General features: G+C 54.3%; 9 protein-coding genes across 9 annotated transcripts; 3 read left to right on the top strand and 6 right to left on the bottom strand.

Moving 5' to 3' along the window:
* Positions 1-1,360: 1,360 nt before the first annotated feature.
* On the bottom strand, positions 1,361-3,278 carry LMH87_011062 (uncharacterized protein; the record flags this gene model as incomplete). Its single annotated transcript, XM_056200142.1, has 5 exons — positions 1,361-1,645; positions 1,706-2,089; positions 2,149-2,446; positions 2,497-2,564; positions 2,613-3,278. The coding sequence occupies 5 exons, from the start codon at positions 3,276-3,278 to the stop codon at positions 1,361-1,363; spliced, it is 1,701 nt and encodes a 566-aa protein (XP_056052022.1).
* Positions 3,279-4,041: 763 nt separating this feature from the next.
* LMH87_011061 (uncharacterized protein) lies at positions 4,042-7,223 on the bottom strand (the record flags this gene model as incomplete). Its single annotated transcript, XM_056200141.1, has 2 exons — positions 4,042-6,889; positions 6,952-7,223. The coding sequence occupies 2 exons, from the start codon at positions 7,221-7,223 to the stop codon at positions 4,042-4,044; spliced, it is 3,120 nt and encodes a 1,039-aa protein (XP_056052021.1).
* Positions 7,224-8,039: 816 nt separating this feature from the next.
* On the top strand, positions 8,040-10,197 carry LMH87_011060 (uncharacterized protein; the record flags this gene model as incomplete). The annotated part of the gene is made up of 7 exons (XM_056200140.1): positions 8,040-8,421; positions 8,482-9,265; positions 9,676-9,761; positions 9,812-9,848; positions 9,912-9,927; positions 10,021-10,040; positions 10,179-10,197. 7 exons carry the CDS (start codon positions 8,040-8,042, stop codon positions 10,195-10,197), a joined length of 1,344 nt encoding a protein of 447 aa, XP_056052020.1.
* Positions 10,198-12,469: 2,272 nt separating this feature from the next.
* On the top strand, positions 12,470-13,197 carry LMH87_011059 (uncharacterized protein; the record flags this gene model as incomplete). The annotated part of the gene is made up of 2 exons (XM_056200138.1): positions 12,470-12,611; positions 12,710-13,197. The coding sequence occupies 2 exons, from the start codon at positions 12,470-12,472 to the stop codon at positions 13,195-13,197; spliced, it is 630 nt and encodes a 209-aa protein (XP_056052019.1).
* A 256-nt stretch (positions 13,198-13,453) lies between these two features.
* LMH87_011058 (uncharacterized protein) lies at positions 13,454-14,467 on the bottom strand (the record flags this gene model as incomplete). Its single annotated transcript, XM_056200137.1, has 1 exon — positions 13,454-14,467. The coding sequence occupies one exon, from the start codon at positions 14,465-14,467 to the stop codon at positions 13,454-13,456; it is 1,014 nt and encodes a 337-aa protein (XP_056052018.1).
* Positions 14,468-14,928: 461 nt separating this feature from the next.
* On the bottom strand, positions 14,929-16,338 carry LMH87_011057 (uncharacterized protein; the record flags this gene model as incomplete). Its single annotated transcript, XM_056200136.1, has 4 exons — positions 14,929-15,120; positions 15,173-15,602; positions 15,669-16,080; positions 16,188-16,338. The coding sequence occupies 4 exons, from the start codon at positions 16,336-16,338 to the stop codon at positions 14,929-14,931; spliced, it is 1,185 nt and encodes a 394-aa protein (XP_056052017.1).
* Positions 16,339-16,778: 440 nt separating this feature from the next.
* LMH87_011056 (uncharacterized protein) lies at positions 16,779-18,961 on the top strand (the record flags this gene model as incomplete). The annotated part of the gene is made up of 6 exons (XM_056200135.1): positions 16,779-16,825; positions 16,887-16,938; positions 16,996-17,076; positions 17,133-17,320; positions 17,377-17,447; positions 17,505-18,961. 6 exons carry the CDS (start codon positions 16,779-16,781, stop codon positions 18,959-18,961), a joined length of 1,896 nt encoding a protein of 631 aa, XP_056052016.1.
* Positions 18,962-19,473: 512 nt separating this feature from the next.
* On the bottom strand, positions 19,474-20,346 carry LMH87_011055 (uncharacterized protein; the record flags this gene model as incomplete). The annotated part of the gene is made up of 1 exon (XM_056200134.1): positions 19,474-20,346. The coding sequence occupies one exon, from the start codon at positions 20,344-20,346 to the stop codon at positions 19,474-19,476; it is 873 nt and encodes a 290-aa protein (XP_056052015.1).
* A 1,606-nt stretch (positions 20,347-21,952) lies between these two features.
* Positions 21,953-22,777, bottom strand: LMH87_011054 (uncharacterized protein; the record flags this gene model as incomplete). The annotated part of the gene is made up of 1 exon (XM_056200133.1): positions 21,953-22,777. One exon carries the CDS (start codon positions 22,775-22,777, stop codon positions 21,953-21,955), a length of 825 nt encoding a protein of 274 aa, XP_056052014.1.
* Positions 22,778-24,209: the final 1,432 nt, after the last annotated feature.

The following is a 24,209-nucleotide window of genomic DNA, read 5'->3' as shown; positions in this document are numbered from 1 at the left end:
ATGCATGTCTTATATCGCCATGGGATTGCATGATGCAATCGAAAATTTTTTCAGCCCGTCCTTACGATGCCAATGTCCAAGAAATCAGGCGTAGCCAAAGGGAAAAAAAAGACGAGTCAGAGGCACATTGATAATGTGGTCAGAGTGAAAACACAAGTTGCGACCAGAGTCGACGATGTTTCTTTCGCCGGCCATTTGCAAATGCTACGTTTTCGGTCCAGCTAACTACTCCAGCAACTGACCCCGTGCAATTGAGAGGCCTGCCTTGTATCTCGTTCCTCGCTGTGTCAGATCTTCTTGTGGGGAGGCCAAGTCTAAAGCGGACACGGGCTGCCGCGCCTGCCAACCCTCATTCCAAAGACCTGGTTGATGCAGTTTTTCTCCCCCCCCCCCCCCCCCCCCCCCCCCCTTCCCCATCTTCTTACGCACACTCCATCCCCTCACAGTGTGCCACGCACTGGGCGTATCTACAAGCAGTCTCGTCATATATCACTTGATGTGCGAGATAGAATCGTATACGCAAAACGAATAACGGACGCAGCCAAGTGCAACGCCTGGCCTCTGTGGAGTGCGTAAGTTATGGTTGCTTCTTCGGCACAGGGTCGAGAGGCCAGCCTCCTCGTCATCCATATATGCTTTCTTGTACCTGGCGGCCGTGGACGCCTCCGGGTCTCCCGCCTTTGGACAAAGTGGAAGCAAGTCTGTCGCAGATGTATTTTGCAGATCACTAAATATACAAAAAGAAAAGGCCCCCAAAAAGAAGAGAAAGGAAATGGATACTGACTGTGCACGGCGGCCGCGAGGCATCCGTCGCCGGTTTCCCCCCTTCCCCCCCGCTGCAAGACGGGACAACACGTCCACTCGAGTCTCCTCTTCAAACTTACTAGCCCGCAAGGCCGATGCAAGGTACGAAGTTGTCGAAGAAAAAGGGGTGGCCAAGCCATGCTTGCTTTTCATGTCTTGGTGCTTGTCTGTAGGAGCTCAGTCGGGCTCTTTTGGGAGATCCGCTGATGCAGGGGGCGTTTTGCTTCGTAGCTACTGCTTCTTTTTGCTTCTCTTGGGATCTAGAATATAAGTCTCTTCTGACTATTCCAATAATTACAATGTCCTGGATATGATGAACTGATGGTACGTCGGGAAGTGTGGGACACGGAGTGACAGGCTGGGAGAACCTAGGTATTCTTTTGCCGGCAGCTGGCGTTTCGATGTCCGCTGCAGACCCCATAGCATACTTCTGACGATAATCGTCTACATTAGATCGAAACTATTTACTTTCTCTCAATTGTGCGACCGCGCGCATGTGTGATGCTGCCACCCAAGATGCACCGGTGCGAAGCGAAGGGCCCGTCAGGCAATCTGCTCAAGCCATTCCATCGCTCTCTGGGCATGTCTTAATTTCTGGAACCTCGTTAAAGGTGCTTTGAACTTGCTTCGTAGCGTTTGATGCTACCAAATCATACGTCAAGGTGTAAGTGCCCACTGGCAAGTGGTACTGCGCATGAAACAGAGTATACCCTGTGTCCTTGATGCTGCCGATCCGCATTAAATCTGTAGACTTTGTTGTTATAACTGGTACCAGTGCATCAAGAGGCTGCGGAAGCTGGAACTTGGCCTTTAGCGCCGTCAAGCTGGCATCTTCTCGGACCTAGAAGACGCATCGTCAGTGGTGGTGGCAAACGACCGCGAAATAGTTATTGACACGTACTGCAACCGTCAGGTTGAATAATCCGGATGTCTTTTGCCCGTTGCATGTCAATTGTGGCTGTGTTAGAATCTTATCCTCAAAAGGAAATCCATTGCCGCCATTTTTATGCATCGTAGTGGTGATCGATCCATCCGCCGCCGTGTCTACTACTTCAACGTCGAAAGCGGAAATGCCTTGCTTTGCCGATATTTCCTGGCTGAATCTATACTTCTTGAAGTAGGGATACCCAGCCTGGTGGTACAGACTTCGAGACCAGGAGAACTCTGTCGCCTCAGCCACGGTGCAAGGCGATACATCTGAGCATGCCGCCCCAGAACGAGGCCGCAGATGTATCTTGACCTTTCGGCCTGGGTCTGCATCCCACGAGTTCTCTCGCGATATGAGCTGATCTTATGTTAGTTTCCTCAATGTTATTTTGAGGGGACTGATTGACTAGCACGTACTCGAACGAGGCCGGTGATGGTCATCTTGCCAGGGCTAGTGCCGACTGTAGCATAGAGACTGGACGGCTTAACGGGGATGATATCTATGGGACCCCCTAGAGTAACTCCCCTTGGCACGGTATTGATCATTCTCTCTAGGAGGGTTTGGCATTTGTTCAAGAAAAGGTCGTTGGATTGAGCCATTTCTCCAATCAGCTTGCCGCCATCAGCATCGAAGATTCGAGCGTCTGACCTTGCAGTCACATTGTGGCCAAACACAAGTGGATTTTTTCCGATGTTTGAGATGAAATCGCGAGCACTAGTATTTTTCTTAGACAGTCTGCTTCGATGATATGCGACACGACTTACACTTGATTGTCAAATGAGGATTCACCTTCATTGGTGCTGTCGAATGTTTGCGTATTGTCATCAGTCGCCTGGTTCGTTGTTAGACGAGTGAATTCTGTTCCATTTCTGAAACGTACTATATCGTTGAAAACATCCACAATTTCTGGAAAGTCAACGCCATGAACCCCTCCAAGGGTATGACCGCAAGCCACGAGACCAATCATCTCTTCCTGGTTGAATCCCTGCCGCGCGAAAGCGGCCTCATGGCTCTCCAGTGTCTCCTCCGGCCGCGGGACACCTTTCAGGCCTGGGCCGACCGCGTCAACTCGACCACCACGAAATGGAAGCAAGACTTTACCCCCCGAGCAGCCGCCCGCGGCAAATAATGCACCCATGGCAATTAGATCCGCCATCGAGGTCCGTGCTGTCATGAAATCGCGCAAGTTGAATAAAGTCTCGTTGAACCCTTTGCCAGGATTCTCGTCCCTGTCGAGCTCAAAGCCGATGGAGGCATCAATTCCTCCCGTGCCGGCCAGGACATCGGCATTAGCCATGTCATGGTAGGCAGTCCTGATCCATTCCGCTGGGCCATTTCTGCCTGCTCCAAAGGAAACGGTGCCACAGGGAACGACGAAAGAGGCAGGCGAGTTGACATGATAGCCGCTGTGCTCGTACAACATGTGCTCGAGGAGATCGATGTGGCGATTCGGCCAGGTATAAGCCTCGAGTCCAACTGCCACTGGGCAGCACAACATCCACCAGAAGCTGACAAACAGCGACAGAGCTCCAGTTGATACTCGCATTGCTGAAAAGGACGAAATCGCTGCCTGAGTATTCCTCGGGACACAGTACTAGTGAATTTAGGAACGACAAAATGGGAGAGTCTCCCGAGACTCTTTCTTTTTTAGTGGAAAGTTCTTTTAGGGGAGTCATCAATACACATTCAGCACCCCTTATTCTATCCTCTCGGCGATACTACGTAGCATGCCTGATCCTGGGCTTGGGTCACGATCAGGAACGGCAGCACTAAAGTGAAGGCATACTGCAGGTGGCAGGCGGCGCGTCGGGGAAGTCCAGATACGTGTTTTTACTTTGCGAAACTCCGAGACGGCTGAAAAGTCAAGTGAAAATGCTGACGGCAGTTTTGGCGGCGATTTTAGCAATACTGCATGGTACAGCTGAAGTCTAGTCATTCATTAGGATTGTGTTCGCGTCTGTGTGCATTTCCCGCCTAACTTGGTGCTCTATTGCCGTTGCATAGTTGGCATGCTCACCTTGCGCAAGCAGCGAAACTCGGTCTTGTCGAAGCATGAAAGGCAAGGGAGAGGAAGATGCTTGATATCCGACATTTTTTCCAGTGAGCATGGCATTATCGGCAACCAGATTTTGGTTGTATTGCACAAAGCCAGCGCCACGGCTTCGGCCAGGGTTTCGAAGCCACTACAAGAAATTTACACAGAGTAGTGAGTCCAGGAAATGTATCATAAGCTCAAGGATGATGAAGAAAAGTGGCAAATTAATTAAAAAGAAGGAAACTATTAAATATGGATAAATATCCGGAACAAATTATACAATAATTCCCAAAGCATTGTTCAGGCAAGTGACAATCTGCTGCCCACTGCCAGTGCTTGTTGACAGACACGTCAGGGCGCTGCCGGCAGCGTAAGGACCGAGCGCTGCTGTGCACAGCGGAATGTCCACCACCAGCTGGGGAACCGAGTCCTTGGCCAGATTCGTGCAAGCAGCGGGCAGTGCCTTGGGGCACTGCGCCTTGAGCGCGGTGGTGAGGCAGGTGAGAATGGCCGAGCCGGCCGTGCTGACCGAGATGCCGGTCGTGACGAGACACTGCGCGGCATTACCGAGGCCAAAGGCTCCAAGTGCCGTGACGCAGAGCGGGATCTGGACCAGCAGCTGGAGGCCGGTGATGGATCCAATGTCGGCGCACGCGCTGGGGAACGACACGGAGCAAGTTCCGGGCGTCGGCGCCGGAGTGCAGGCGGCACCGCCGCCGCCTCCAGCGCCCGGCGCAGACGACTGCAGACCGAGAGCCGTCTCCAGGCAGGCGATGATGCCGGCGCCCGTCGTGCTCGAGGTGATTTGGGATGTCGCGAGGCAGGTCAGCGTCGATCCGATGGCGTACGGGCCGAGGGCTGCGACGCAGAGCGCGACGTCGGGGACGAGCGCCAGGCCCGTCTCGGTGCGCAGCTTGGTACAGGCCCCGGGCAGCGCCGTGATGCACTGGCTCTTGAGAGAGTTGGTCAAGCAGGTGACAATGGTGGAGCCGGCCGTGTTGAATTTAATGGCGGACTGGCTCAGGCAGGTCAGTGTGTTGCCGGCGGCGAAGGGTCCAAGGGCAAGAGTGCAGCCCGCGAGGAACGGAATGATGGCCGGCCCGGTAAGGCTGCCAATGTTGTTACAAGCGGCTGGGAGACCAGTCACGCATGCGGACGGAGCAGGGCCGGTGCTGGTGGTCGAACAGCTGGTGGTTGTCGTCGACGAAGTGGTGGTCGTAGGAGGTGTCGTCGTGGTAGTCGACGAGCTGCTAGAAGTGGTAGTGCTGCTCGTTGTGGACGTCGGCGTCGTGGCGCTCGAGGTGCTAGAAGTGGTGGAGGAGGTTGTGCTGGATGTGGTGCTAGAAGTGGTGGTACTACTCGTGGTGGATGTCGGCGTAGTAGCGACCGAGGTGGTGGACGAGCTGCTGCTGCTGTCTCCGCTGGTCGACGTAGGACCCGTGGTAGAAGACGAACATCCGCCGCTGGGGTCCCCGAGGCCGATGGAGGTGCGGAGGCACGATAGCACGTTCAAGGGATCGGTGACGGCGGTGGTGAGGCACTGCGCGACGGCGCCGATGGCGAAGGGACCAAGAGCTGTTGTGCATTGCGTGACCTTGACAGGAATCTGCACGATAGACGAGGTCGGAATGTCTAGACAGGCCTGGGGCAGACCCGTGATGCAGACGCTGGTGATGGCCGCCCTGAGGCACGCAACGATGCTGGCACCAGAGGTCGAGATACCAATCTGCCCTGCCAAGCAGGCAGCGGTCTGGGCAGTGCCGACCGTGGCCAGAGTGGCGGCGCACAGGGGCACGAGAGGGATCAGAGCGAGGCCGCTGGTGTCGCCCAGGGCGGTGCACGGCGCTGCCAGGTCCGTAGCGCAGACTGGCGTGAGCGGAGTAGGCACACAGGAGCTGGTGGTGGTGGAAGAAGAAGTGATCGAGGTGCTGGAAGTGTCACTGCTGGCAGGGCTGGTTGTTGTGCCGCTGCTGCTGCTGCTCGAATCAGTGCTCGCGCCAGTGGTGGTCGAACCAGTAGACGACGAGGTACCGCTCGAGGTGGTGCTGGTCGGCGTGCTACTCGTCGAACCACCTCCAGATGTGCTTGAGCAGGCCGTCGAGGGATCACCGAGACCAATCGAGCTTCGCAGACAGGTCAAGATGGCCAGGGGGTTATCGATTGTCTGCTTCAGACAGTCGAGGGCGGCGCCGACGGCAAACGGGCCGAGGGCCGCGGTGCAGGAGATGAGATCCTGGGGTAGCTGACCCACGGGGTCGGTGCCAAGGGCGAGGCAGGCCGCAGGGAGATCCGTGATGCAGATGTTGGGAATGGCCGCCTGGAGACAGGCCACGAGGCCGGCTCCGCTGGTCCCGACGCCAATGTTGGCCGACAGGCACGCGGCGGCCTGGCCGCCGGCAAAGGCGCCGAGGGCGGTGGTGCAGAGCGGGATCAGGGGCGTGAGGGCGAGGCCGTTGGCGCCGCCGAGGGCCTGGCACGCCTGCGGCAGGGTTTTGGCGCAGACAGAAGGAAGCGCCGAAGTGCAGCTCGTGGTGGACGAGGAGCTGGTGGTGGTGGTAGTGGACGAGGTGTCGGTGGTGGTGGTGGTAGCAGCGCTGGAGGAGGATGAAGTGTCGGTGCTGCTGTCCGTAGAGGAAGTGCCAGTAGAGGAAGTGCCCGTCGAGGAAGTGCCCGTAGACGAGGTATCCGTGCTGCTGCCAGTAGAAGAAGTGCCTGTGGATGAGGTATCCGTGCTGCTTCCAGTGCTGGACGTATCAGTAGATGTAGAAGAGGCAGTCGTGTCAGTAGAGCTTCCAGTACCCGTGCTGGCAGAGGTTGACGTAGCACTACTGTCTGTAGAGCTTCCAGTGCCCGTACTACTCGACGTGGATGTGGCAGAAGTATCTGTTGAGCTGCCAGTGTTAGTGCTGCCAGAAGTAGATGTGGCAGAGGTGTCCGTGGAGCTTCCAGTGCCAGAAGTGGATGCAGTAGTAGACCCAGTTGAGCTTCCAGTATTGGTGCTGCCGCCTGTGCTACTGTCGGTACCAGTCGAGCTGCCGGTATCTGTTGAAGTAGGCGTGCTGCCAGTGCCAGTGGTTGTTGTGCCACCGCCGCCAGTAGACTGGCTGGTAGGGCAAACCGTACTGGGGAACGACATATGATTAGTGAACATGTCTTTTCCAAATCTTCAGCAGCGAAAGCTTACATGGTATTGTTCTGAATCTCAGTGCTGTCAAATGTGACAACAGTGTCAATGACACCTGGTGCACCAGTTATCGTAGCCACAATATTGGGGGCGAGGGTAATGGGCCCGTTGGTAGAAAAGTAACCAGTGACACGGATAGGCTGTTGCACAACAATCTCAGTTGGCGCAATGTCAATAGTCATGGTGCCGAAAGGGCAGTAATCTTGGCACTGTCCATCTTGACGCTTCTGAAGCGCCGAGAGGAAAGTGAGGCCCAATGCCTTGGGGACCATGATGTCGAATGTCGAAGTGAAAGAACGTTATACAAAGAGACTTCAGTATGGAATATGCCTTCTTCGTATGAAGAACCGAAATGAGATGAGCCTAGTCACTGGCCGGTGCGAGTGTTTATAGTCCGCAACGACAGCCCCAGCTATAACATGAGTACACAAGGCTGGTCCTGGGCCTTGGCAGTAACAATGCCGAATTGAATTGAGTTCAAGCCGAAAATGCAACATTAACGCCTCTTTCTTCAGCTGGTACCTTCGTTCTTTTTAAAATTGGACGCGGCTTGTCTCATTCCGGCGACTGAACGAGACGGGACGCGAGTCGAGGCCCTCCCTGAGGCTCGCCGGATGTGCTAGGCGAGTTCCAGAACCACTCACCCACAACGCCGACTACCAGCCCACTGGACTAAAGAATCAGCTCATATCCATAAGATAGCTGGATGTAATCATATTTATTGACAATATCCCAATAATAGCATCACAATTGAGTTTGCACGTTTTGCTCTCCAGCCCACTCACACCTGCTAGTGTCCTACGGCGTCTGATTCTGGACCACAGCCACAGCAACATCAATCCACAAGCGACTCAAAACACAAAGAGCTTACTCAATTAGCTTTGTACACAAGCTGGAAGGAATTGGCTTATAGTCAGCTATCGCCGGCTCTCGAGCTAGTCAAGTACTCACTGTGTAACAGGGCTCAAGTGTTGCAACCCCCCCGCGGTATAAGAGTCTTATTGCAGCCCATCATTCCACTATACCTCACCTTACATCCACCAACACACTTGCTCTTGCCAAGTTCTTTCACTATTTTTTCTGTCGCTATGCGCGTTCAAACCACTGCCGCGGCGTTCTCGCTGCTTTTGAGCGCCGGGTATCTCTCACTTGTCGACGGCTGTCCTACAACGGAGACTGTCACCCTCTCAACTGTCACAACTACGACTACACTCCCTACTAAAACAGTCACTGGAGCTCCTGTACCGACAAACACTGGAGGTAACAATCCTGGAGGTAACAATCCTGGAGGCAACAATCCTGGAGGCAACAATCCTGGAGGCAACAATCCTGGAGGCAACAATCCTGGAGGCAACAATCCTGGAGGCAACAATCCTGGAGGCAACAATCCTGGAGGCAACAATCCTGGAGGTAACAACCCCGGAGGCAACAACCCCGGAGGCAACAATCCTGGAGGCAACAATCCTGGAGGTAACAACCCCGGAGGCAACAACCCCGGAGGCAACAATCCTGGAGGCAACAATCCTGGAGGCAACAACCCCGGAGGCAACAACCCCGGAGGCAGCAATCCCGGCGGCAACAGCCCCGGAGGCAATAATCCTGGGGGTAACAATCCTGGGGGTAGCAACCCTGGCGGTAATAACCCTGGAGGCAACACTGGAATCACACCTGGCGGTGGCAGCGTTGGTGGTAACACCGGTGGTAACACTGGAGGTAACACTGGCGGCAGCAATGGCAATGGTTCTGGCTCAGGCAATGGCAATGGCTCTGGCTCAGGCTCAGGCTCAGGCTCTGGCTCAGGCTCTGGCTCTGGCAATGGCTCTGGCAATGGCTCCGGCTCAGGCAATGGCAATGGCTCAGGCAATGGCAATGGCTCAGGCAATGGCAATGGCAATGGCTCTAGCAACGGATCTGGTTCCGGCTCTGGCAATGGCTCCGGCTCTGGCAATGGCTCCGGCTCTGGCAATGGCTCCGGCTCTGGCAATGGCTCCGGCTCAGGCTCAGGCAATGGCTCTGGCTCCGGCTCAGGCAATGGCTCTGGCTCCGGCTCAGGCAATGGCTCAGGCAATGGCTCAGGCAATGGCTCAGGCAATGGCTCTGGCAATGGCTCTGGCTCTGGCAATGGATCTGGTTCCGGCTCTGGCAATGGCTCGGGAGGCGGTTCGAACAATGGCAATGGTAGCGGGTCTGGCTCTGGTTTATCTCAGTCAGGGTCTGGATCGACGTCGCCCACTGCTTCCGGTTCGGGTGGAGTTCCTGTCACCGGCAGCGCGCCGCGGTACCAGCCAACGAGCATCTACTGTGTGCCATTGGTGTTGGCTATCGCCTCTATTTTCTTCACCGTTTAATTTTTCGCTCTAATAATACTTTATCGTTACATTTTTCTTCATTTTTATTTAATCAAACAAATATTCTCGTCACTCACTCGCGATTCTGATGCACTTGTTGACTTTTACGTGATATCTGAGCATCGTGGAGTTGCTAGCCGTGGCAAAGCCCGACAATACAGTTGACAGGTAACTTCTCGTGCGGTGGTTGTGGTGGGCAAGTAAAAGGTTAACGCCACGCTGAAGTAAAACGGCACAGCATATCCCGTCCCAGAAAAAAAAAGCCATCTCACTCTACGATTTCACACTACTGGTAGTTGACTCGAAAGTCAGTGGGCCCCCTGCATGTCTTGTGTGGGGATTGCCCCGGCCCGGAGCTTCCTGTTGACAGCGACAGGATCAACCTCCACCTGGAAACCTACCTCATCTCCTCGTACCGGCGACACGGAGTCGGCGGGCACGTGCCGCAAATGACATGGCGGGGTATGGGACGGCTGGAGGAAAAGTTAACTCTTGAAAATTACGCATCTTAGTTCCAGTGCTGTATAGGCTATACCTAGCTTACTCTCGGTGAGTTGGGCTTGGCGTGTCTCCAGACTAACGTTAGTTGCTGATAGACTCTACTATTCTAAGCGACAGGGATCCTAGTGTACTTCATTACCATGTGCTCGAAACCTCGGGCAGGAATGCTCTCCCGAGCAAGGCACAAGGGCCTACTTTCTGATATCACCTCTTTCCCAAGCACTCTACGCGCCTTTCAAGGTATGTACGGCAATCTCGGTTAAAGTGCACAGAACATGTCATCCCGTGTAGACCTTGCATTAGGCCAATGCAGGAACAGTTCCGCCCCCTTGTCCGAATGCAGTGTTGCAGGGCCGGTAGCTGAGTTCTAGATCGCAGACCACACCAAAACGCGTAAACGGCACGTCGTGGCGCTAAGCCAACCTTACCGGCCCAACGACTAGCTGGCTTACTGATAGAGCCTCCCTTCTATTTGCGGCACAATGCCTTCCGCTTCAATCGCTCATACCAGAAAGCTGGAACTACCAGAACCGAATGAGCCTCGGCAGCGTGACAACGTGCCAACACGCCATTTGAGTGCCACAACCGATTTTGTGGCTTTTGGATGAAGAGTCTTATGCAAGCATCATCACGGCTCGGACGAGGGCCGGGCAGCTGCAGGCCAAGAAATATCGTCCGAAGCTATTATTTCAGCTCCATGACGTACATCATTCGAGTGTGACAAGTCATTTGGACGAGTTTCTATCCATTGAGTGGTGGGATCTCGCTGTTTACAGTCCTTTGACGGTCGTCTTGTCGCACTTTCCCCGTGAATGCCCTCCCTTGCTGGCTGAACGCCTCACGGCCGCGCGGGACTGGTGCAGCCGAGCTTGCCAAATCCGGACAGACTTGTCACGCTGCCGTGCTTGGTTCCAGCGCCTGGGGCGAGGGTTGTCGGCGACTCTCCTGTTTACTGTTCAAGCTAGTCGCGATGTGTCGAATGGAAGCGCCTCGTCGTCGTAGGGCCGGGGACTAGCAAAGTTTAAATCCGGACTGCACAGCCCGTATTACACAATTTAAAATGAGTAACGCCTCGGCACGATCATGACAACTGTGAGGGCTGAGAGTTCATCCTGATGCGGCGAGAGCTGGCGAGAAATCTGTCCGAACCCGCCGGGCTCAGGCCACATGGTTTGAGAGAAATAACGCCTGCCGCACTGGCCGAGATGTCGCGGGCAGGCCGAGTTTCTTGAACTGTCCATTTTTCACTCCCTTGAGCACGGGCTTATTTCTATCTAAGCCTCCAAGAGATCAATTGACTCATCATGGCTACCTATACTGAGGTTGAATATGAGCAGTTTCATCCGAGCTGGCTGGCCCTTGCTGCATGCGCTCGTGGGCCGCTTAGCAGCATGTTTCAGCAGCCTCGGTCTCTCAGCCGCTAATTATAATAAACGTAACCTTGCTAATATCCACTTCCCGAACTAAATCTCACTTAGTACTCCGTACTGCCAACTGGAATGTTAGAGAACGAAGCATAACCAATAAAAATAGACTTCTGGTACTGAACGAATCGCCTACCGGCCGGATGCCTGTAGTTGCAGGGTCTCCCCCCTGCCCATCCCTGCCCTTCAAAGCTGCCAGAAACCAGGGTACAGGGACCATCAGGTTTCCTGACGGATCCGTGCTTTTGTATGGAGTAGTCATGACGATTGCGGAGTTCTTCCATTACAGCCATCTGTGTGTATTCCGTCACGGCGCGCAGCCTGCTGCGTATGAGTCCTATAGGGTATGGTGGCAGTTCACCACGCCAACTCAGAAAATGAACACCAGTGCGTTACAGTGTCGTTCTGGAATTATTGTTGGAACTGCAGCAATCTCTAGTTAATGTTGTTACTTGATTAAATTACACAGAATGTTACAAATCGATGCTGTTGAGCGGGAGTGCAGCTATCTGCTTGAAACTCCACGACACTGACGTCGATCGACAAATGAACAAGTCCAAACCTCACAGCCTTTGCCATCCATCGCAGCACTGAACGCAGAATTTGCAGAGAGAATTGCAAGCGACGTGAAATGAGCCGTGGAATGCAATGACACTTCTATGCGAGACGGCACTCACGATGTCCGTGCTTGCGCAGACGTTGCTTGACTCAGTCGCCTCAGGGTTCAAGACATAAACGCAGGTGTGTTAGATTAATCGAAAGCACATTTTTAAAACATGCGCCTCCAAACAATCCAAACAATGCAAATTGACCGATGATAGCTGAATTGCACTGCGCAGGCTACTCTAGAATGTGAAGGGTCTCTTAGCCCAGGCTAGGGTTTGTTTTGGTGTGCCGACGTCAACGACGGGGAAGCGCCGCGAAGCGGGAGAAAGCGGCTCAACATTCCAATGATGTCGATCATCAGAATTCCTTCACACCATCCCTTGGAAATATCCGGACCCCAATTTACGTCAGAGATGTCTCAAATGGGTTGCAGGCTTTGCGATTTGGCATGTCCTTGTCGCCAATCTCATTGGTAGACGCAGATACCCACACATCTCGATAGTTAGTGCCGAACCCCCTTACGTAGCGCCTCCGACACGGATCGTAGGCAGCTGGGGATTTGAGAAACAACATTGTCTGTTGTTTGTTTACCGGCCCCCACCATCATCGCCGTGCCTGCCGCCCGTCCAATTGACCAGCATGCGCATGCACACATTTTTCGCTGCCGCCTTCGTGGCCATTGCGTCCGCGCATGGCACCCACGGGGGTGGTGCACACGCTGGCAACTACGGCGAGGAAGCGCGAACAGACTACCCGAACTGGATGACGAGACACATGGCCGGTACGCAAAGGACTCACGAGCGCTTCGCTGCCCGCGAGCGCAGTGCGCTTACAACTTGTCACATTCAATGCTAAATTCATCATTCTTGACGCGCGTAGAGGAACACGGCATGGACACATTCGACTCCCTATCCTTCTTCACACTTCACGATTTCGACAGCGACGGCGTCTGGGAGCGGGAAGAGATGCAGCGCATGTACGGACTCATGGACCCCAGCAACCGCGACGTCAGCGACGACCGCCGCGAGGAGGCGTACCGGGAGCTCCTCCGACATCTCGATGCAAACAACGACGGCCTCGTCTCGCGCGACGAGTTTGCCACCTTCATCCTCGACGGCAAGACGCTGCCCGACCTGGGCTTCGGGCCGGGCCACCACGGCGACGACGAGTACGAGTACGAGGTGCATCACTGGAACAAGTACCACAACGAGGACACGAAGCTCGAGGATCTGACGCACCCCGCGGACATTGAGCACTTCAAGCACCACGAGGAGCTGGAGGACGCCGAGGAGAAGCAACAGGCCATGGATAAGCTGTCCATCATCGAGGCAAACATCCCTGCCAAATTCTTGCGCGTGCAGCAATAAGCCGCATGCTACACGAAACATTCGGGTTGACCGTGCCCGTACAACATTACGTACATACTGGTGGATGGACGGTTGAGACACAACCCTGGCGTCGGGGTGAGTTATTGCCCTGATGTGGTTGTTGGCGACGGAGAAAGTACACGACGAGACGATTTTGATGTAGAAATAACAGCGGTGATACGTTGCGCTTCTGAATACTTGTACAACTATATGGGGTCTCCCGGGAGAGGAGATAGAGAGCTACATGGCTAGAACGCTAGATCTGCGACAGTGCAATACACACATCAAAGACACAGTGCCAAACTCCTGGCGCAAAAGTCTTTACCTGTTCCACATGGCTAACTGCCACGTCGCGTGAGCCACCTTGAGTCGTATTCCACTGTCGGAATCGCTCTTCTGTCTCGGCCCTGCGAGCTTCAATGTCATGCACGCCCACATTTTCATGCAAGTGTAGCCACGTCTGCGACGCGACGCTCTGCCTCGCCATGTTCCACGCAGGCTCCCATGTCGGCTCGCTCGTAGGCAAGAAGCCACCATTGATGTGAGCAATGTGCTTGGCCATGCCCATTTCTTGCAGCCCCAGTATCCTGCCCTGCGCCAGCTGGTTGTCTTCCAAGAACACAACGATTTGCTCGCCGCTGTCGAGAATCTCCTCCGCTGGCCGGGCAAGATCTGCCGGGTCAGAGATCACCTTGACGCTCCAACGGTTCGCTTGCGCGCCTCGTCGCAGGCCCTCCACGCTCCAAGGATTAATCTCCCAGCACAGGACGCGCATCCCGAGGGCCGCATATGAAAAGACAAAGTAGCCGATTCCGCCGTATAAATCCACGGCCCATGGCCGACCGTCAGAGACGGAGCTCGAACGCTCGAAATCCAGGAGCCGGGCCTTTTCCTTGACGTTACCACGGCTGAACATGGTCCACCTGGGGGCCCATGTCTGATATATACCGTTCTGCTTTGTCGAGACCCAAAGCGCCTTGTCAAAGTCCTTTGCTGTCGGTATCTCGCCTTCAGTGCGAAACGGGCCAAAATCGCCGTGAAGCATTCGCAGACCTGTGGGACTGCGCAATACATTCTCTTCACCCGACTCACCGTCTTTTTGAAGCGGTATTCCGTCGTTGATTGCCAGGTTCGTCAGCGGACTCTTGGCGACAACAGACAGCTCTTTCAGCAGCAGTGTCCACAATGTGGCGCGAGATTCTGCTGTGCAGTTTTCCAAAGTACTGATCCATATCGGTTTGCTGAAGCTACCAGAAGGAAGAAGTGCCATTGGTTCGTAAATTGTAAATCGTTTGGGCGCAGAAGATAGCAAGGTCTCCCTCCACGCCTCTGTCTCTTCGTCAGCAACTGGCCGCCGTTCTACCAGCCATGCCGTCACGGCCGCCTGGATTGGGTTGTGAGGCTGCTGTTTTGGCATTTTGCAAACAGCTTCGATATGATTGATGGAAACTGTGTAATGATCACATTTCCATTGGTGATGTCTGGTTTGGCGACGTTCAAGAAAGCATGCAGATTGGCACCGCATCAAAATTTAATTGATGTGGGCGGGGGTTCACTTAGATCGGAGATGGGTCCCGCCAACGGCCGCCACAGCAGCTCACGCCAGCGTCGTACGAAACAGCGTTATGATTAATGCGTATGTTTCATTTCAAGATCATGGATATCTCAATAAAAATAATAATTTACATGTATACCTCCGGCGCGTCGATCCTCTATGCTACGTGATACTCGTTACAGGAAATAGTCGCTTGGGCCCCGCCGCCCGGCGGGCACGTGTCTCAAATCATCAGGCACAGCCGAAAAGATGCTGAACCTGGGATCGAGATCCTTGTCAACGGTCATGATGGAAGCAACATTTCCGCACCGGTAGCAGTAGTTTGGCGCCGACCAGACTGTGACGACAGAGTTCTCTGGGAAATGGTACTGAAGAAAAATTAGCAAATGGCATCTTGGGAAGCATGATTTCCCGACATACCTTATATCCTTCGTTGACCAGCTGATGGGCGCGTGCAATCAGCTTCAGCCCGTTGACGTGATTGAATTCTGTTGCCACTTTATCGCCGAATAGCCAGCCGGCACCTCGTGGACTGATTGCCCATGTCTCGACGTCTTCCGGATCAGACCACACCAAGTCACAGAAAGCGCCTTCGTGAGGGATCTCTTGTGCGCGCGCCACGACGCGAATTTGATCTATCGTTCTGATTTCCGGACTTAGGCCACCGTGGACGCAGAGGACCTCTCCATCAACAATGGCAGCGAGGACGAGGAAGTCAAATACATGACAGCATGCCTTCCACACCGACGCGTTTCCGTATTTCTGTTGACATTCTTCGTAGAAGCCGTACACCTGGGTAATTTGACGCGACTCGTGATTGCCACGGACTAGAACTATACGTTCGGGATATCTGCGTCATAGACAAGTTAGCTGAAAGGAATCACTGCGACATAGGGCGCAAGTTGGCGTAACTGACTTGGCTTTGAGGCACATTAACAATGTAAATGTCTCCAGACTGAAGTAGCCGCGGTCGACAAAGTCACCGAGGAATATGAATCGAGTCTCCGCGCTTTGTGAAGAAGGGACGGTGCTATTGATATCCGCAGAGCCAGCTGCGGCCTCTGTTGATGCGTCCGCTTCGTCGCCGGAGTCGCGGTCTATGGTTTCGTTGCTTGGTGATTTTAATTTCTTAAGCAGCTTCGGATTCGTGATCTCGGGAGGCTCGATATCTTGCGAGGTGATGACGGTGGTCGATGTTTTCGGTGCTTGGACGTTGCTTTCTCCTGGCATGCCGCCAGCGACGCGGAAAAGTTCCAGCAAATCGTAAAACTGGCCGTGGATGTCGCCACAAACCGTTACTGGCGTGCAGACGGGCTGAATGTTGGACTCTGAAGCGGCGGCCAACGGGCGGAGAGTTAGCAGAGGCACTTTCTAGACTTTCAACATACGCAAGCCGCTGAATAGCAAAGCTGTTCCAATGCCAATACGTCCTCACCTTCCATCAAAATCTCCTTAACCTTTTCGCAAAGCTCCTTCATGGCTCGCTCGGGAAGATAGTGGCACTGTTTCGCCTCCTCGAGCCACTCATCGAGTCCGGCATTGGGGCCCAAGTTCGCCGGGCCTGGTCGAGGTACGCTTGAAGTCATGGTTGAACGTCCTGCCCTCCGGAGATGGAATGCCAGAAGAGGGAAACGATGCTGTACCGGCAAAGGGATGATCTCGCCTTGCTTAGGAGTGGGTGCTGGTGCCGCGCAGGCGGGCCTAGCGTAGCCTCCCATCCCAGAACAGTCAGGTACGGACTGTTGGGCAGCCTGGTCCGCGTGCGATGCAGTAGCAACTACTGACAAAAAATTTCATAAGCGGCAAATGAAATAGAAACATCGTACTATAGGACTACTCTCTTGTTAATTTCGCTTTTACCATATTTGTAGCTCAACTGCTGTGGCAATATTGCCCAGCGCTCTTGCTATGCGCACACGTGACCGTGACGCTCTCAGAACTCTTTAGTTGCATAGGCACGGTTAGAGCAGGCGTTGCCAGACCCGCCACAGCTCTTTGCTGGTGGAGTGCTCTGCTCTTGGGCCTCATGCTCAACCATCCAAGCGTGTACAAAAAGGGCATCAATATTGCACTGTGAGCTACTCTGTCCGAAATGCACAATGTCCGCAAAGGCACCTCAAGTCCTGTCTCGTAGGACAAACGGGGCGGCTGCTAACGCCGCCAGCCAAGGAAACGAGCCTGGCAAAGTATGAGGATTGCTAATCTCAACTCCCCGTTTCGTTCTCATCTCTAACATGATGCAGGGCAAAGGTGGCCGGGAAGGCGGCAGCTCGAGGCCTAAGAAGCGCCGTGGGCAAGGAGATAAGAAGATCGATAATTCAAAGGTGAAAAATGCTCTTATTTTTATCTAAGCTGTCCGAGTCTAAACAAGATCCTACAGGGGCGAGAAACTGAGGCACCCAGACCACCACGCCAGCGGCAACAGAATGATGGAGGAAAGCTCATCCTCCGTCGACTCCCGCCAGGAATGACTGAAGCTGAATGTGTGGCCATTCTAGGCGAGACATGGGCCGTTGGCAGAGGCAAAGTCGATTGGTTCTCCTTCATTGCGGGCAAGATCTCCACCGAGTAGGTTGATGCCTGTTACCGATCTTACTGACTGACAGAAGCTGATCCTGTCCAAGTCCATCCAAGCCATCACGTCCTGCAAGAGCATACATCCATCTCATCAAGAAGGATGACATGCTAGCCTTGAGTGAGACTGTCAGAGCTGCGACGTGGGAGGATGCTAAAAACAGCTTTACCAACCCAGCACTCGTCGGGCCACCGTCTTTAGAGTTGTCGGCTTACAAAAAAGTGCCTAGCAATAAGAAGCGCACCGACACCCGGCAAGGCACTATAGATCAAGACCCCGAATTCATGGCATTTCTCGAGGGACTCGCGAATCCGGCACCTCTCCGCGACGGTGCTGACATGGACGATGGGGATGACGCTAATAAGGGCGAATCCAAAGTCACAACGACGCCGTTGGTTGAGTACTTGAAAGAGAAAAAGGCCAATAAATCGAAGGACTCGAGCTCTAGCAAGAAGCGCGGCGAAGGGAAAAACAAGGGCTCCAAGGAGGACGAGCCTTCTAAGAAGAAGGGTCGAGAATCAAGGGCCGAAAAAGCAGACAAGGCAGAGAAGGGCTCGAAAACGACGGTCAAAATCCTGACAAAGAAAGCTGCAACCGAACAAGCAGCAGATGCCGCCAAGAATGCCGCCAAAGCAATCAACGCTGCCATTGCCCAAGACGCGCCGAAGAGCAAGCGTGCCGGAATCGCTACCGCTGCTCGCATTCTGCAGCGGGACTTGGGTCTCAGTCCGGGATCTGCGCATCGCCGAGCGCGACAGGATGCAGCCAAGGCTGAGGCGAAATCCAAAGAGGAAACCCCGATCGAACAGGCGCAGGAAGCTAGTCAATCAGCAGAAACTGGTAACAGTCAAGAGGGTAAAGCCAAAACCAATGGCACAGCGGGAAAACCCCAAATCGGAAGACGAGGCCGCGATGCCAGGAACGGAGAGAAACCCGCCTCAGCGACAGAAGCCTCATCACAACCCACAGCCCCCAAGCCACCTGTAATTCTCAAGAAGAGACCAGAAGGACAAGCCATTACGCCGAGCAGCCCAGCTGCTGTCCCGTCAGCATCAGCCAACCAACAGATTGCGAACACAAAAGGGGTAGCGGAGAAGAATCCTAAACTTGCCGCGACTAATAGCAAGGCAGGTCAATCTCAAAAGAAGCTGCAATCAGTTACCGCGGATGCTACGAAAGCATTTGTGAAGCATGCTGTTCACTCTCAAGGGGTTACTGAAGCGGCGCTGAGGCAAGCTCTGGAGCCGCTTGGAACCATCATCGCCATAGAAATGGACAAGCGCAAAGCATTCGCCTATGTTGATTTTTCTGACCATGCTGGACTTGTCAAAGCTGTGGCTGCCAGTCCTCTGGCCGTCGCACAGGGGTCGGTACAGATTCTAGAACGCAAAGACAAGAAGCCGGCAACAGGAAACCCTGGCACAGGAGTGGGTACTACAGCTCCATCTGCGGCGGCAGACAAGGATAAGGCGAAAGACGGCGAAAAGGAGAAGGAGAAAGGAGAGACAAGACGCGGTCGTCGCGGTCGAGGTGGCAAGGGGAACAACGGAGGAGGAGCCTCGACTACACCAGCGTCTACTGCTTCTGGTGCCCAAGCCGCCTCCGGTGGCCCTGTACCAGCATCTTCAGGATGACTCAAGAGTCAACTTGGATGAAACATGCTTGTTGCACTTTGGTCCCGTTCACGGGTATGAGTCTGCCTGTGAGTCTGCCGACGGGCCACCGTAGCGCCCCGCGCCGAGGGCAGAAGTAAACTACTGTCGCACGCAATCTCTGAACGCGTGCCGCTACACACGCCAGCAATACGTTTTTGTGTTACTGGCAATAGCACAAGCGTGTATGCGCAAGCCATGCTGAGCAAGTAGACAATGAGCGCCGAGTACAAGAGCGCATTTCTAGATTGAGAAACGCATCACTGAGTTAATATTATCGCCTAGTGATAAGCGGGAGACTTTCAATCCAAAAATTTTACCGAAAACCTCTGTGATTATGTGACGCGGAAAGATTTCAGTACCACAGGTGGTGGCGCATGTACACTGTCGACAGAAACCAATCCTGGTAAATCTTGGAATAAGCAAAAAGAAATGCAACACTCAATCACGAGACTCCTGTTCTCGGCCACGAGTCGTATGATGGCCTTTCCAGATCAAGGTGTCACCAGGTTCAGCGCGACGAGTATAAAGCAGAAGAATGCCCCAAGCAAAAAGCCAATAGACAGAGACACCTTCTCCGCAGAGGTGCGCCGCAGATAGGCAGCCGCATCGCCCAGCCAGAGCACCTCTTTGTTGTCGCGACGGGCTGTCTTCATGCCCGGAAGCCCGTCCATGCTGCGCGCATTGTGCTCGGCCTGGTACTTGTGCGCACTATTCTTGCTGACCATGCTGCCAGCCCAGTAGTCGAGATGCGGGCGCTCCTCGAAGACGCACAGTTCCGTGAGCTTCTGGCTCTCGCCATGGCCCTGGCGAAGGAGCTTTTCCATGTCGACCGTCGCATCGCCGCCCTTCTCTACGCTGACGACAGTCTTGCCGTCCTTGCCGTCGCCATCAGCACTGTCCTCTTCCGCCGCATATATGCCCTTCTTGACCCGCGGCACGCCATAGCCGCAGCTCGTCTGGACCTGCCAGATGTCGCAGACGACGACGGCGCGCGCGCCGTCAAAGTCTTCTCGGCGCGACCCCCGCGCCACCGTGCGCACGAGGTCCTGGAACTTGGGGCTGTCCCACTCAACAATGGAGGACCGGCAGAAGAGGCGGAGGATGCGCGGGGTGGGGCCGAAACTCATGAACATGAGGCACAGACGGCCATTCTCGTAGCTGTGCGAGATGGTCTCGCAGCCGGAGCCCATGCGGTCAATGTACGCGCAGCGGTTCGGGGAGAGAATGGCAAAGTGCGAGTCGGCGAGGCCCTTGGGCGAGACGTTGATGTGTGAGCCATGCGTCGACGCCGAGCCCGTGAAGAAGACGGGCTGCTGGCGGACCCAGCTGGCGAGGTCGTCGGAGAGGGCATCATAGAGCTTCATCGTTTTTGACCCTGCTGCTGTTGGATGATGAGGAAGAAGTGGAAGCCGTTACGAAAATCCGATGGGTCTTGAGACTATCTCAATCCGGCGACTTTGCGGAGGGGGGGTATGCAGCCTGGCTGGGCCGAGGCGGCTTTTATTTTGTTGGAGTCACTGGCCTCGAGTTCCGAAATGCGGGCGCCGGAATGCTGTGTCGCAAGGAAGATTGCCTGCGCGCTCCAATCAATTAGAGCAATCAAGCTCCCACAAACTTGCCGAGAATCGCGGAGTCGGAAATTTCGACTTGTTTTCGAATCGAAAATATTCATCAGAGCCAGGGAAAAGACGGATCGCCTCAGTCATCGGAGCTCCGAGTCCCGGCGCAGGCGGGGGCGCATAAGCAGTCGGGTCAACGGCCCCCGATGCATATCTGCAGCTAAACTGAGTCTCTCAACGTGCAGGTGGTCAAAAGTGTTATGACGCATCGATCCGGAAGCCTCCCTTCTTCGTCGCTGGCAGTCTTTCTGGCAGCGTGTAGAAGAGCAATGGCGGCAGTGCATACATCTGGAAAATCGCTTTTCGAGATACCCGAGTTGAACTGCGTCGACAAGTCTTCTCTGCAGTTGTGATGAGTTGCTGCGCTTGGCCCAGGGTGTCAGTTACACTGTCGATGCACACTGAAGTAATATCTGGTCGTCAAAGATTTACCACGCTGTCAACCCCGGCTTATGGGACTGGACCGTGTCGGATTAACGAGCCCAAGATCATCTTATATTTCATGAGCAAAATCTTGGAACATCCTTTGGCGCGCTGCGGCACCTTGTAGTCAAGATTGGCATCATCTGCGCTTCAGGCACTGCTACCCTGTCATTGCAGTGGATGCGGGAGAAAGGAACGCCATCATGGAGCACGTAGGCAAACTCTGCAAGGCGAAGACCATCATGCGAGAGATGGCTCAATTGAAATGCACGACTACGATGTTCGCGTTTTCATCATTGTCGTGGAGTCTCTAGACTATCCTGACCTTGGAAAGCAGCGAGATAGTACCGACAAGCTTATAGAATCGCCAGGGACTGCGGTACAGGTTCTGAGGGACGTGGCTAAGAGCCTCGTCCATCTCGAAAACCCAAGGGATGTTGCACAACGACATTAAACCGCGAAACAGTGCAGAGAAGTTTCAGGGTCACCAGAGACTCCGGAACAGATCCTGAGGGACGTGGCTAAGAGCCTCGTCTATCCCGAAAACCCGAGGGATGTTGCACAACGACATTAAACCGCGAGACAGTGCCGACAAGTTTACAGTACAGGGTCGCCAGAGACTGCGGTCAGAGACTGAAAGAGGTGGCCAAGAGCCTCGTCTATCCTCACGACGAAGGGTATCCTGCACAATGACATCACACCACGGAATCACACTCTACCATCTGCGCAACAAGTATTGCAGCATCACTGTGACGAGAGAAGGGGAACGGTGTTCTTGATCCAACCAGGACAAGATAGAAAGTTTTTCGTTATGATCTTGTCTATCCAATGAGCCATTATTCGTCATATATACTAAATTACAATTACAGCAGCGCATCGATCACAGACCCTTGCTTTGCCTCTCCCGTCCCCGGACAGTGGCCCTTCTTTACCTGAAGTGACCAAAGAGCGGTCCATCTCGCCCCCCGCGCATGATGAAGTCCCGCGCATGGCTCGACATTGGCGACCGGCGAGGACGAAACATCCCCGCCGCCATGCTGAGCGGATCTCCCGGGGGCGGAATGTCATAGGGCGACACTACTGGGATGGGCTGAGGGTGCGAAACCGGGGTCGCTGGATGTCCAGCCGGCGAGCTTGGAGGAGGCGCGCCCGTCCCGCTCCATGGGAAGCTCGGCAAGTGCGTGCTGCGAGGGTCCGGCCGGGAGTGGAGGTCGAACCGCGCGGACAGCCGGTCCCGCTCCTCGAGGAACTCGCGCTTCCGTCGCTCGTCGCGGAGGTGCTGCGCGGACAGATGGTAGCTCTGCGACGGCCGATCGCGCACGCCCGCGGTCGCGGCCGCGCTGTTCGCGGAGAGCCCTGCCTCGCTCGCACCCACGGCGACCGGCTCGGCCCAGTGTACGTGAGTGCTGTCGGGCGGCGTGCTCCTGCGGCGGCTTCTGCTCCTCTCGCGGCTGTGGCTCCTGGCCCTGCTTGCGCTCAGCCCGCCCCTTGCGCGCGGAGAATGAGGTCTTGCCCTGTCGACACGAATATCGCCAGTGTGGATCCTGTAGAGTTCTAGTTGCAGCTTGTCCATTTCCGTTCTCAGTTGGTCCGTCTCGCTGCGTGCCGTGGCCAGGTTCAGGTTCGCCGCCTCCAGGTCCCTCTGCAGCTGGAGGATCGAGTCGAGCGCCTGCCTCACCAGAATCGTCCCGTGGGTATTGAATCTGTCTTGGAGCTCATCTACCACCCAGTTAATGTTTAGGGCGGTGGTCATTGTGTTTTTTTGGCTCTTGTTCTCTGGGAACAAGACAGTCAGTACGGTGGTTGGACTAGCGACGACTAGATGACTTTGCTTACAGGATTGAATGGATATACCGATGAAATATTGAATGGTGGATGAAATAAAATGATTATTTTGCTATTTGAAAGATATGACAACAAGAGATAAAACTCTGCTACAAGATTCCTTTCCCCTCTCCCTGGCAGATGCCGCCCGTTTTGTAGAAAACTGTATGGGCCTGTGAAACAAGCCTTCTCACAAGCGTCTTCGCGCCGGAGTTCTCCATTAATATTGGTGTAAACAATGTGATTGCCTCTCTCTGTAATGTAAGAGTAGTGTGATGGCAAGGAAAGCTACATTTCTTTGTCCTACACGACAGCCTGGCAAAGGCGTCATTTGTGCCCCCCCTCCATGCTGATTTGTCTCTTGTGTGAACAAAAAGCCCGTCCCTCCTAGGAGACCTTCTCTCTTTGAAGAGCATCCACACGTAAGCTTGAGAAGAGCTGAAGATCCGGATTTGAGTATAAAGAAGCCATACTTCGAGATGGCATTGGTAGCTTCGGTTTGAGTAAGCGTCAGGCTCATTTCACTCGGTCGCGTGGCAGTACCGCCGCAGCTGTCGTGCATAAACGAGTAGCACGCAAACTATCCTCCAAAAGATTATGCAACGGGCTATCAAAGGCCAACGCACGCAAGGCAACCAGAATCAAGGCCGGGCATTTCGTTGGCTGTTTGCCCCGCATGAGCAGCGACGCCTGAACGGATTCTCGTGACACAAGGCATCCCGTGAGGCATCTCGGGCTCCATAAAAGAGATGCCGTGCAAAGACAAACACACCTGCATAAGACCGTCGTTGGATTATAGAGTAGCGGCTAGCCATTTACTCCGTGAGGTCATAGATTGTAGGCACGGAGTAGAAAGCTGGCGACGAAAGAGGCGGTGGGCCGGAAGGAGACCGGCGATGTGAAGCACAAAGAAAAACAGGGGCTTCTATAGGATAAAATCCTTTCGTGCGCTTGGGAGTTTTCGTTTTGGGAAGCTGATCGCCTATATGGAAGATTTAATTCGTCGGGGTTGTTGCTTGTAGCAGACTTGCAAAGCTCACGGGGCGACGCCAGGTACGGCTGAACAGTTTATAGCGGCTTGGAAAGCATCCGTTGTGACACATACCTGCAGCTTGACAGCGATCAGTCTGATGTGTCTTGGCCGAATGTCTCACGCCGATGTACGAGCGTCTGCGCCTGCCTGCGTCGTCTTCAGCTTGGAGATTGTGCAGGAATAGCATCACTCAAGCCTATAGGCCACATGAGAGAGATTAGAGGCAGATCGTTCTACACTCAAGCCATTCCAAAATGACGCAGCCTATTCGCAGTGAGGCGTTGAACAGACACTGCCCGTTCCCCTTTTCGGGCCGGCCCCCTCGGTA

Source organism: Akanthomyces muscarius, chromosome 4, assembly GCF_028009165.1.
Source record: "Akanthomyces muscarius strain Ve6 chromosome 4, whole genome shotgun sequence".
Taxonomy (NCBI): Eukaryota; Fungi; Ascomycota; class Sordariomycetes; order Hypocreales; family Cordycipitaceae; genus Akanthomyces; species Akanthomyces muscarius.
Note: the sequence above shows the minus strand (reverse complement) of the source record. Positions and strands in the feature narration are given on the sequence as shown.